This window comes from Hemiscyllium ocellatum, chromosome 10, assembly GCF_020745735.1.
Source record: "Hemiscyllium ocellatum isolate sHemOce1 chromosome 10, sHemOce1.pat.X.cur, whole genome shotgun sequence".
Lineage (NCBI taxonomy): Eukaryota > Metazoa > Chordata > Chondrichthyes > Orectolobiformes > Hemiscylliidae > Hemiscyllium > Hemiscyllium ocellatum.
The window spans coordinates 11,473,123-11,486,101 of NC_083410.1; the positions used below are offsets into that span (position 1 = coordinate 11,473,123).

Consider the following 12,979-nt stretch of genomic DNA (forward strand, 5'->3'; position numbering starts at 1 on the left):
CAGCTCCCAATAATAATCAAGAAGCCCAATGCCTTCCACGACAAAGCTGCCCAGGGCACCTGACCAGCACCCATCCACCTCTTAGACTTTCACTCCCTCCGTACACACCCATAATGGTAGTCATGTACTCTATATGCAAGTACCTTCCCGACATTGCCTCAGCAGCACTTTTGAGTCCAGCATCCTCCCAACCTGCACCATCAACCGCTGAAGAAGGTCAAATGCAGCAGACACATGGAAATATTGCTACTTGTCAGTTCCCCTTCAAGGTACATAGCATCCTTACTTGAAACAATATTGCTATTCCTTATCTGTTGCTGAACCTGAACTACCAAACAGCACAGTGGATGTATTTGTACCACACAAACTGTGATGGTTTAAGAAGGTTGTACACTGGAATATCTTCAAGGGGAATTGGGGTTGGATACACAATGTTCTCCTTATCAGTGACATTCTAATCCGGTAAAATAGCTTTCAAAATGAAAGATTTGTCTATGTTCAAATGCTACTGAAAAAGACATGATTGCATGATTATAATTGTTTATTGAGATCATAATGAAATAACCTTTTGAAATGAATTTCAGATTTTTAAACATTATTCATGACAAAGTCTGAAGTTCTGTATTTTAAGGTTAACTAGTTTAATTTAGCTAGTTTAACCATCTAAAATTGTCATACTAAAATTAGTTAATTTAAAGGTCATCTTTAAAGAAGATGCAGCACATTTTTAGCAATTGGAGTTGAAGACTGTGCGTCTATTTGGACTTGGCTAATAGAAAGCAGAGTCAAGATTAGAGTGGTGCTGGAAAAGCACAGCAGGTCAGGCAACATCCAAGGAGCAGGAAAATCAATGTTTCGGGCAAAAACCCTTCATCAGGAATGAGGCAGGGAGCATCTTGGATGGAGAGATAATTGGGAGGCAGGTGGAGCTGCAGAGAAGGTAGTTAAGAGTGTAATAGGTGGGTGGATTTGGGGATGAAGGTGATAAGTTAGAGAGGAGGGTGGAGCGGATAGCTGGGAAGGAAGATTGGCAGGTAGGGCAGGTCATGAGGATGGTGCTGAGCTCGCAGGTTGGAACTGGGGTAAGGTGGGTGGGAGAGGAAATGAAACTTGTGAAATCCACATTGATGCCCTGGGGTTGAAGTGTTCTGAGATGGAAGATGAGGCATTCTTCCTTCAGGCATCAGGTAGTGAGAGAGTGGTGGTGGAGGAGGCCCAGGACCTGCATGTCCTCGACAGTGGGAGGGGAGTTGAAATATTTGGCCACGGGGCGGCGGGGTTGATTGGTACGGGTGTCCTGGTAAGGCCACATTTGGAGTACTGTGTGCAGTTCTGGTTGCTTCATTTTAGGAAAGATGTGGAGGCATTGGAGAGGGTGCAGAGGAGATTTACCAGGATGTTGCATAAGAATGGAGAGTAGCTTGTAGGAGGATAGGTTGAGAGTGCTAGGCCTTTTCTCATTGGAATGGCAAAGGATGAGGGGTGGCTTGATAGAGGTTTATAAGATGATCAGGGGAATAGATAGAGTGGACAGTCAGAGCCTTTTTCACCGGGTACAACAGAGTGTTACATGGGGACATAAATTTAAGGTGAAGGGTGGAATGCCTCATTCCTGATGAAGGGCATTTGCCCGAAACGTCAATTTTCCTGCTTGACCTGCTGTGCTTTTCCAGCACTAATCTTGACTCTGATCTCCAGCATCTACGGTCCTCACTTTTGCCTAATATAAAGCAGAGTTTTGCTGGCATTAACTTATGTATCATGATGGTCATAACTGAATTAGTGCAGCAGGTCAGGCAGCATCAAAGGAACAGGAGAATCGACATTTCAGGCATAAGCCCTTCTTCAGGAATGAGGAAGGTGTGCCAAGCAGGCTAAGATAAAAGATAGAGAGCAGGGACGGGCGTTGGGAATGCGATAGGTGGAAGGAGGTTAAGGTGAGGGTGATAGGCCGGGGAGGGGTTGAGGGTGGAGAGGTCGGGAAGAAGATTGCAGGTCAAGAAGGCGGTGCTGAGTCTGAGGGTTGGGACTGAGAAAAGGTGTGGGGTGTGGGGGGAGGGGAAATGAGCAAGGTGGAGAAATCCAGCATTCATCCCTTGTGATTTGAAGGGTTCCTAGGCGGAAGATGAGGTCTCCCCCAAGTCCCTCCTCCTTACCTTTTTATTTTAGCCTGCTTGGCACACCCTCCTCATTCCTGAAGAAGAGCCTATGCCCAAAACGTTGATTCTCCTGCTCCTTTGCTGCCTGACCTGCTGCGCTTTTCCAGCAACACATTTTTCAGCTCTGATCTCCAGCATCTGCAGTCCTCACTTTCTCAACTGAATTAGTGGAAAATAACTGTTTAAATGATGATATTGTGAAACTGGACAGCTTAATGCTCCCTAAAAACTAGTCCCATATGGAACTCATCCATGAAGAGTAAAGAGAAATTTAGCTAATTGAAAACCTAAGCTTCGTAGAACCAGAGTTTGCAGAGGACCAGATGGTGGCTAATGTGTTTCTTGTCCTTTTGAAAATGCTAATAGAAACGAAGAGTCTTTTCTGTGACATGCAGTCTGGTTATGTGGGGGTAATTAGTTCCTTGTATAAAGAAATCTGTCTAAAAATATTGATTTTGTCATTTTACTTGAGTATAGGGGACACATGCAATAGTCATAAACTATTAAATAGTTAAACTAGTGGAAATGCACAAGTTCTGAAAGAATATTAATCAAATACTTCATTGGTGTTCTTGACATGTTTCACCCATCTAAGTAAAGCTTCAAAAATTTTATCCTTTTTCATTTATATATGCTATGTATTCATAGATCAAAACAAGAATGGAAGCAATGCCTTATCTCAAATTATTTAAATAAATTAAGTAATCTTCCTGTAAAACAGTGAGCCATTTGCTGTCAGCATTCTGCTTCATTATATATTTCCCCCTTTCATGATTTTCCTTCTGTCCAAGTAGAATGAGCTTAAGATTCCAGAAGGTACCTTTTTAATGACCTTGGATGATATTTTCATGCTGTCTGTTATTTTTTTGATTTCTGTTTTGACTGTGATTTGTGCTCCAGTATAATGTAATCAGCCCAATAGATAACTCTTTGAAATGCTTCCAGAAACAATTTCACAGCATTAATTTAATCTAAACAATGTACAATTTTGAATCATGTAACATTTTTGATTGTCCAGCACACTTAAGTTGGAAAGATCATCCATCTGTTAGGACAAAAATTGTTTGCCTTCTCCAAAAGTAATTAGGGACTGCAAAATCCATTTGTACTTGTTCACTTTGAATATTTTGTTTGATTTAGTTTCTTTCCAATGTACCTATTCAGAATTAGTCTTTTTTTGTATCTGACAGGTGCAATGTAATTTGGGGTTCTTTGGTAACACCATTGTACTGAATATTAGCACACTATAGAAATGCAAGTTGTTTTGTTCAGTTCCTGATGCATATGGAGTGAATTGCTGTCTGGAGACCACTTGTGGTACCTTCAAGAAGGTGTGAAAATTACCAAGTTGTAGTTGGGTAGTCCTCAACTTTTCCTTGCAAGAAGCAATTGTGAGTATTGGTTGGACCTGGAAGTGGCCAGCTGCTCGGTTGTTGAACTTGTTAAACCACCTGATGGCAGAGCAGTATCAAATTTGTGAAAATTGAAATATTTTGAAGCACATTTAAATAGTTTAGAAATTATGAATACTGTACATCTCTTCCCCATTGACCTAAATGTATATTTTTTGTCTTTAATTGTATGACTGTTATTCTGTTGAGTAAAACTTTAATTATTAAAATGCTATACATGTCTAAAGAAACTGCCAGTTTGCTCAGTTTATTGAATACGGTTTTATTTATCAGCTACCTCCACTCTTGTGATCCTCCAATAATCCATGGAAACCTGACTTGTGACACCATATTCATCCAGCATAATGGTCTCATAAAAATTGGATCTGGTAAGTATAAGAAAACCATTTATTGATATGTGTTGAACATTTATAGCAAAATAAAAGTTTATTAAAAACCTGAAATTGATTTGGCCCATCAGGCTATTTTTTAAACTCAAATTTACAGATCACTATATTTGAAGTTAACTGATGAACAACATTATAATGAAAAAATTATGAAAGCAATTTTTCGCAAGTGCACTTAACAGTTGTCACAATTGTGCAACAACAGCATGTGTGTCGCAGACACACCAACAGCACTTGGCCTCTTCATATTTTGAGCATACGTTGATGGATGGGCAGTTCAATGGCTGCTTTTACTGCTTCTACCTTCAGTGTTGTATACTTGAAATTTACACAGGTGCATTCAAAATTTGAGAATATTGTCAGAGGCCGTTTTGTGTGAGCCAAATCAATGTCAGCAGACAATTTTATGAAGAGAGGACATTATGAAGTGTTCACTCCTGCTTCAACTTGGTCATGACACTTTGTGCTGCTGTCTTTACTCCATTAACGTAGCACAAACCTGGAGTTGAACTGAAGATCTTTGTGGTCCATGTGGCTGTATGTATTACAGCTGCTCAGAGAAGATGCTAATTTGGATCTACTTGCAAGTCTGCAGTTTAAATCTGCGTTTCTTTCTTGAGCTTTATTTTGGTTACTTAAAACTTGGTGAGAGAGTTTTCTTTTTCCCCTCCTGCCTGTACTGAATGTCTATTCAAATATCTGTTTCTTAACTTCTCCACAGCAGTTGTTTTAAATGGAGATTGCAAGTTGTCTGAAATGCATTTTTTTTGCATAATTTAAGTGACTTTGCATATTGGTGGTAAGCCATGTGCTTAGAGCGGAAGAGAAGGAAAAACTGAATTAGTTATGATGGAGAGTGGGCATTTGCAGCAAAAGTCATGATATGACTAATTTTAGGTTAAAGTCAAAGTGACCTTTTGTGAGGATAATTACTGATTCTTTGCTATATTTTATATGTACAGTTCAATCAGGACATCATTATAATGGGAGTGAGTGAAAATGGTGCATTGCATTTTATGCATGGCTCAATTATACATTTGTGCATGTTCCTTCAGATTGCCCAAGACCTTGAGGGAAAATCATAATATTGTCCATTTAAACATCAAAGTTAGTAATGCAAACAGTTCACTTTTCATGGCCCAGCTTATGTTTTACACTCCAGTTGCCAGTTGCTCAATATTTTCTACTTGGTAACTGCAGTGTGGACTTTTCAGCTGTCTGGCTTGTTGACTGAAGTGCATTGCCATGTGCCTCTTTGCCGAATACATGGTTTTGCCAACTTTGTTTTTCATTGGGAATTTCACTTTCCTGTGTAGAATTATAGTCTAAATCTTAACCATTTAAATATTTAGGAAAGGTCAGATGGCACCTGTTGCATAGGCATCTCTTGTTTTTCCTCCAATAAATTTCAGTTGTTCAGGTTCAAAAATAAAATCAAATGCTTAAATAAGTGTGTGCCATTTTTTGAACAGAAAACAACTGATTGACCATCTCTAGGATCTGTTACTGTTACAGTCAGCATGTATTAGATAGGTATAGCTTTTGCATAGCCACCTGCATTAGCAAGTACTTTTGCTCTTAAGATCATCTATTGTGAGCCTTCACCAAGTCTTGACTCCTGAACACAGCTGATATGCAAATTGCTGTAGTTCATGCGTCCAGAGGCTTGGGCGTGACACAGGAACTAGGTATAGGAATAGACTGTTCAACCGTCAGGTCCACTCTACTATTCATGTAGTTTATTGCTGTTCTTCTGTTTCTATGTCATTTTATCATATTATCCTTTCATCTCATGATTTTTATAAGAGGAAATTTATCAAGCTGTCCCTTGAAGATATGCTGATTTGAATTTCCACAAACCTTTTGGTGACAGGCATTTGAAGGTCACCACCCTTTCTGTGAGTAAAGTCCACTTCACCTCAGTATGACTTAGTCCACCCTTTCATTTGACACTATGTCCTCTGATTCTAGGCATCCCAATCATGGGGAAACATCCTTCTTGTATCTGCCCTTTTGAGGACTGGAAGAACTTGGTATGCTTTTGTGAGGTCATGTCTAATTTTTATAAACTCTCAAATGTAGACCTAGTCTCCTACGCCTCTCCTCAAGGATAATCCTGTCATCTCTGGCATAAGTCTGAACTATTGTAACACTGTATCTGGAATATTCTTTCTTGAATAAAGAGAAAAACTATACATCATACTTCAAGTGCAGTCTCTTGAAAGCTTTTTACGTTTGCAGCAAAACTTCTTTTGTTCTTATGCTCAAATCCAGTCACGGTAATGGCCAGCAAAAAATCTGCTTCCCTAATTGCTTGCTGCACATAAACTTAATCAGGGCATCAACACTTTCCAATCTTTCACCATTTAATAAATTGCCAACTCAGCCAGTTTAAATTCCCCTGATGCTGTTTTGCATCCTCCTCCAACTTTCCTTCCAATCTAGTCTTGTGGCATCAGCAAACTCAGATCTTTATATTTGGTACTTGCGTCAAATCATTCATATAAATTATGAACAGATGGGACCAAAACATTGATCCTTAAGGTAACCCCTACTTTCAGCCAGTTTTTTTGTCCATTAGCCAATTTTTAATTTACCTAAATATTTTACCCTATTTTAATATTTTGCTATTAATCTCTTGTGTGGCATCTTATTGAAATCCTTCAGAAAATAGAAACAAATTGTATCCACTCATTTCCCTTGTGTGTTCTGCTCGTTACACTCAAAAAAAAAATCTCAGCAGATTTGTCAGACATGATTTCTCTTTTATAAATCCATGTTGGTTTTGTTAATCAGATCTTTTTTCTAAATATCTAGTTATTATATGGTTTAATATACACATCCCCAGTATTTTGCCTGTGGGATTTGATTATGCTCACACCTGGTTGTTCAACCCAAAGAGGATAATTTCTTATACCGCTTTCACCCCAAAACAAGTCTGCTTGGTCAAATTCAAAAACACTGATGTGGCTTTGTGGGGGCATGGTTGGTGTTGGAAAGAAACTGATATTTGTGTCAGCTGTTCCTTTAGAATCCTATCATTGTGCTTTAAAGAAGATAAAACTAATACAAACTATGACTAAACATCTTTTTGTAGGTTATAACCTTGAATGTTTGGAAGTATTATTTAAATATAGCTTTTGTTGTATCTTTGCACCATCTTCATGCTCCAAGTAATTCTTTGAATTACTAGATCACTTGCCTTTCAAAGGAGCAGTAGAATCATAATTGCTTATTTGACTTTTTTTATTTTTGCATGGTGCATGCATATACACATTGACATAAGAACATGTTTTAAAGGATCTTCATTTGTTTAGTTCATTGTTTAGTACATGTTGTCCTCGGACTTCAGTCTAAACAGTATGTTTGCCTCAATATGTGAGGTGGTTTTCTCACATCTTTTTCATTTGTGCATCATTACTGAGATTGTAACATTTATAACTACATCACTTAAATTGAGACATGATGGTTTGATAAGTAGAAGATGCAATAAGTCCTAGGAAATAAGGGCAGTGAAGGAGTAAGGAATTCTACAAAAGTGATAGTAAATACAGTGTCAATGTGGATAGCAGTTATGAAGCTTTTGTTTTTAAGTAAAAATGAACAGACTCAGTTTTGTATAGCATCGACAAAAGAGGCTGGAGGTGAGAATTTCATGTTCAGACAAGTTCATTGTTTAGGATGCATAACCTTGCTGTGCTTTTTTTTTTCTTGACAAAAATCTTCGTAGCAAATGCAGCTGCCAGAATTTACAGATGCCCTATTGCTGTTGAATCGATTCATCCTGATTTGTTCTGGACAAAGACCTTGATCGGAATATCAGCTTTGTATCATACCAACATAAGGCCTACTGCTGCTATTTCCTTTATTTTTAACTTTGTCCACACCAGCTCCTCTAAATCATAGCCCATAAATCCCTTGTGGAGAAAAATCTGTTGATCTCAACCTTGAACATTTTCTATTTCTAGCCTAAACTGTCTTCTGGGGTGGAGAATCCCGAAGGCCATCACCCTCTAGAGAAGGAAGTTCGTCCTCATTTCTATTTAATTTGTGCCTATCAGTTTCAGATTGCTCTCATAAGGAGACTTTGTCTTGGTATCTACCCTGTCAAGACATGTTAAATCTTTTGTTTCAATAATCTAACCTCATATTCTTCTACACTCCAATGATTGAGCACACTGAGCTTACAATCTTTCCTCTTAAGTCAACCCCTTCCACCCAGGAATCAAATTACTGAGCCTTCTGAACTTCCTCAAAAGCAAGTAGATTCTTTTAAATTAGAAAGTCAGTCTAATATTGTACTATTGATGACAGTTTCACCAATGGCCTGGACATTTGCAGCAAGATTTCCTTACTTTTATACTCCATGCCTTTTGCAATAAAACCTGACATTTTATTTGCCTTCCTAATTACAACTAGTACCTCCATGTTGAACTTCATGATTCATCTGCAAAATCTGACATTGTTGTGCAACATTTTACAGTCTGTCTTCATTTTAAATAGTATGTTGTTCTTTCATTATTTCTACCATAGTGATCAAGATCGCATTTTCTCATGTTGTTCTCATCTGCCAAATTTTTACAACTTCACCTGATGAAGGAGCAGCACTCCGAAAGCTTGTGATTTCAAGTAAACCTGTTGGACTATATCCTGGTATCATGTGACTTCTAACTTTGTCCACCCTGGTCCAACACCAGCACCTCTGCATCATTTCATCCAGATCATTAATATAGTCAACAACGAGGCTTCAGCACCGCAACACTCCTCTTGTTAGAGTTTATGAACCTCGAGATGACCCATTTATCCGCTGTTGCATGTGCAGCTGCAAAATTTGGACATTCCACATGCCAATGCTTTGACTTCCAGTTCCAGGGACTGGTACCGCACACAGACCTCAGAGGTCTGTTCACTAGCAGGAATAGATAGGAAAGATAGGTTTCCTGTTGTTTAGTCCATCCTCTCTCCATGCTAAACTAATACCCCAGCAACATGATTCTTATCTTGGAACCATTTTGTATGATAACTTTTATTGAATGCCTTTTGGAAATTCAAATACACCACATCCCTGGTATCCTTTTTATCTATCCTGATTGTTACGCTGTCAAGAACATGAATCAAACCTTTAAACATGGTTTATCTTTTGTACAGTGTTAACATGATTTTATGAATTTCTGATCATCCTACCATAACTAAAATGAAACATTTCAGCATTTGCAAATTACATGCTAACTGACCTTTAGGTTCTCTCTTTCATTCAATGGTGGCGCTACATTTACAATTTTATATTCTGCTGTGACACTTTGAAATTTTAGAACTTTACAACCAGTCTATCCGCTATCTCTGCAGATATATATTTGAAGAATGTAGACTATCAAGTATAGGAGACCTTTTTGGTCTTTATTCCCTTTTAGTTTTCTTGGTGCATTTTTCTCTGATGTGTTTTAAGTTCTTTCTCTTTTGATTTCCCTACTATTCTTAGGGAAAGACAGAAGACATTCTGTGAACACAGATGCAAAATTCTTGTTTGAAGTCTGGAGTATTTACTTAGTCATAGTCATGCAGCATAAAAGAGGCCCTTTGGCCCATCATTGATCAATCTACACTAACAACTTTGCAGCACGTGGCCCATAGCCTTCAATGTTATGACCTTCCAAGTGCTTTTCCATATATTTATTTACGTTTTTGAGGTTTCCTGCCTGTATTGCCCTCCCAGACAGTGCGTTCCACATCCCCTCTCAGTCAAAAAGATTTCCTCTAATTTCCTCTAAGCCTTTTTTCCCTTCACCCTAAAATTATGCCCCTTAATCACCGTATTAATGTATCATGTTGCCTCCAGGGATCTGAGGGTAGCATTCCAAAATCTGAGTATTCCTTTGAGCTTCCTAGTGTACTGCCATTTATCAAGTAATCCATTATCTTGTTACTTCTTCCAAAGTACACCACCTCATGCTTATCAGGGTTGAATTGTTTGCTCCTGATCTGCCCATCTCACAAACGTATATTTTTATTGACGCAGCTCGGCAACAACACAAGCTTGGACTCTATCCAGGACAAAGCAACTTGCTTGATTGACGCTACGTCCACAGACATCTACTCCCTCCACCACAAGATGCACTGCAGAAATTTACCAAAGCTGCATAGACAGCACCTTCCAAACCCATGAACAGTTCCAACTAGAGGGATGAGTGCAGCCGATACATGGGAACACCACCATTTGCAAGATCCCTTCCAAGCCATTCACCACCCTGATTTGGAAATATAATGTCAGTACTTAACTGTTTGAAGTCACAGAGCCATAGAGTCATACAGCACAGAAACAGACCTTTCAACCCAACTTGTCCATGCAGACCAGGTTTCCTACATTGAACTATTCCTATTTGCCTGCATTTGGCCCATATTCCCCTCAACTCTTCTTCTCATGTGCCTGTCCAAATGTCTTTCAAACGTTGCAATTGTGTAAGCCTCCACCACTTCCACTGAAATCTTGTTCCATAAACACACCATCTCGTGTGAAAAAGTTGCCCCTCAGGTCCCTTTTTAAATCTTTTCCCCTCTCACCTTAAACCTATGCCCTCTAGTTTTGGACTCCTCTACTTTTGCGGAAAAGACCATCTCAATTTACCTTATCTATGCACCTCATGATTTTTTAAGTTCACCCCTCAACCTCCTATGCTCCAGGGAAAAAAAGTCTTAGCCTATCCAGCCTTCTTTATAACTGAAACCTTCCAGTCTCACTAATATCCCTGGAAATCTTCACTCCCTTTCCAGTTTATTCACCAGCATAGTACAGTCACAAAGCTAGTCCCTTTGTTTTCTAAAAATTGTTCCTTTTCTTAAGGATACTTTTGTCCTTATCCTTTTATCAGAGGGGTCAGAAACAGCTCCGGTTTAGATTAGACTGGTTTCGTACAGAGATTAAAGGGTTTTGAGAGGCCTTTTTGATTATATGTAAATAGGTGAGACTTCAGGCCAAAGTGGTCATGTTTTTGAAGTGACCTGTATAAAGAATGGGGTGTGGTCAGCTTGTGAGTGGAGTAGTTCAGTCCAGAACTAGTTAGGAATTCAACTATGTGGAATCAGGTTCTCTCTCTCTCCTTCTGCCCTTCTAACTTCAACCTGTTCCATTGTTACTTTTTTTTAAGGGGGGGGTTGCTTATTGGGACTGTTGTATATATTCAGAACTGCATAATTAAGTCTAATTTGGATAGACTGAGTTCTGTGGGGATTCTTTATTCTGTCCTTTGTGTTTCATTGCATAAGTGTGTGAATAAATTTTTGTCTGTTCTAAAACCTGGTAGTTTACCTGGAGTAAGTTAGCTAGATTATGTTCACTATACACTTATCGAAACAAATTACCAACTTATGGTTTGGACTGCCTGCTTAAGAATGTTTTGAGAGGTTTGGCTTAGTCAATAACAGTATGCAATATTCCAAATGTGGCCTTACCAACTTCTTGTATAGCTGTAATATGACATTCCAACTGCTTTGATTAATGAAGGCAAGCGTGCCAAATACTACTACAGTCTGTCCACCTGTGACGCCACTTTCAAGGAACTATGTAGCTGCATCCCTAGGTGTCTCTGCCTGACAACAGTCCCCAGGGCCCTAATGTTAACTTGTAGGTCCTGTTTTGGCTTGCCTTACCAGAAGACAATATCCTGCACTTATCCAAATTAAATGCCATCTGCCATTTCTCAGCTCCTTGGCCCAGTTGTTCAAGATCCGGCTATACTCTTAGAAAACCTTCTGTACTGTCTGCTATGGTACCAATTTTGGTGTCATCTACCAACTTATTAACTATGCAGTCTATATTCTTGTCCTTGGAGATGCGTTGACTCGCTCCTTCAGGATTTTCTCCAATAGTTTGTCAATCACTTGTCAGACTCACTTGTCTATAGCTCTTTGGTTTACCCCCCTCACACTGTTAAAGTGGAACCACAGTAGCTATTCTCCAGCCCTCTGGCAGCTCCCCTTGGCCAGACAGGAATTTAAAATTTTGGTTTAGAGCCTATAATTTCCTCCCTTGTCTTCCAAACCGAGCTGGGGTTTTGTCCACTTTGAAATCTGCCAAAGCCTCCAATGTCTTCCCATTCCCTGTGTCATTCTGTTGAAGAACATCTTAGTGCATCTTCCTACTTCTGTACCTACATCCTGCATCTAAGTGAAGACCAGTAAAGTACTGAAGCCTTATTATTGTCCTCTGATTTCACACGTAGACACCTCAGTGTTCCCAAATGGGCCCTATTTATTCCCTAATTATTCTCTTCTCCTATACAGGATATCATGGGATTCTCCTTAACTTTACCCACCAGTGTTTCTTCATGTCCCCTCTTTGGTCTCCTAATTGCTTTCTTAAGATTCCCCTTGCACTTTCTGTACTCTTTTTTTAGGTCGTCTGTTCACTTGCTCCCTTTGTACTTACTAAAAGCCTCTCTTTTCCTTCTTACACAATCCTAAATGTTCATAGACGGCCAGAGTTCTCTGGGCTTGTTGCTCCAACATTTCACCCTAAAGGGAACATGTTGGACCTGTACATTCCCCATTTCCTTTTTGATCACCCTGGCTATTCTATTGTAAATTTTCCGAAGCAGGAAGTCCGTCCCCACCACTTAACCCACCCACGCAAATCCAAATCCTTTTCTATAGACTATCTCTTTCCTTGAACATAATGGTGCTGTTGACATTGTCACAAAAATGCTCACCAATTTTGTCACATTGTCATAAATGCCACCTTAACCACCTGCTAAATCAGAACCAGAATTGTCTCCCTTGTTGGATCTTCTGGGTATATTCCTGATGCTTTTGCCCGAAATGTCGATTTCGCTGTACTTTAGATGCTGCCTGAACTGCTGTGCTCTTCCAGCATCACTGATCCAGAATCTGGTTTCCAGCATCTGCAGTCATTGTTTTTACCTGGGGGTAACATAACATAAATCCCTCCAGAATACAGTTCAAGAAATCTATCGTCTCTCAACCCTTTACACTATGACTACCACAATTAATGTGTGGAAAGTGGAAATCC

General features: G+C 39.3%; 1 protein-coding gene across 1 annotated transcript in view; it reads left to right on the plus strand.

The window, feature by feature from the left end:
* The window catches only part of nrbp1 (nuclear receptor binding protein 1), a 110,069-nt gene that overhangs the window by 33,277 nt on the left and 63,813 nt on the right, over positions 1-12,979 (plus strand). Inside the window, exon 6 of the mRNA XM_060831249.1 lies at positions 3,845-3,939. Within this exon, the coding sequence (XP_060687232.1) occupies positions 3,845-3,939 (95 nt within the window). The remainder of the gene's footprint in view (positions 1-3,844; positions 3,940-12,979) is intronic.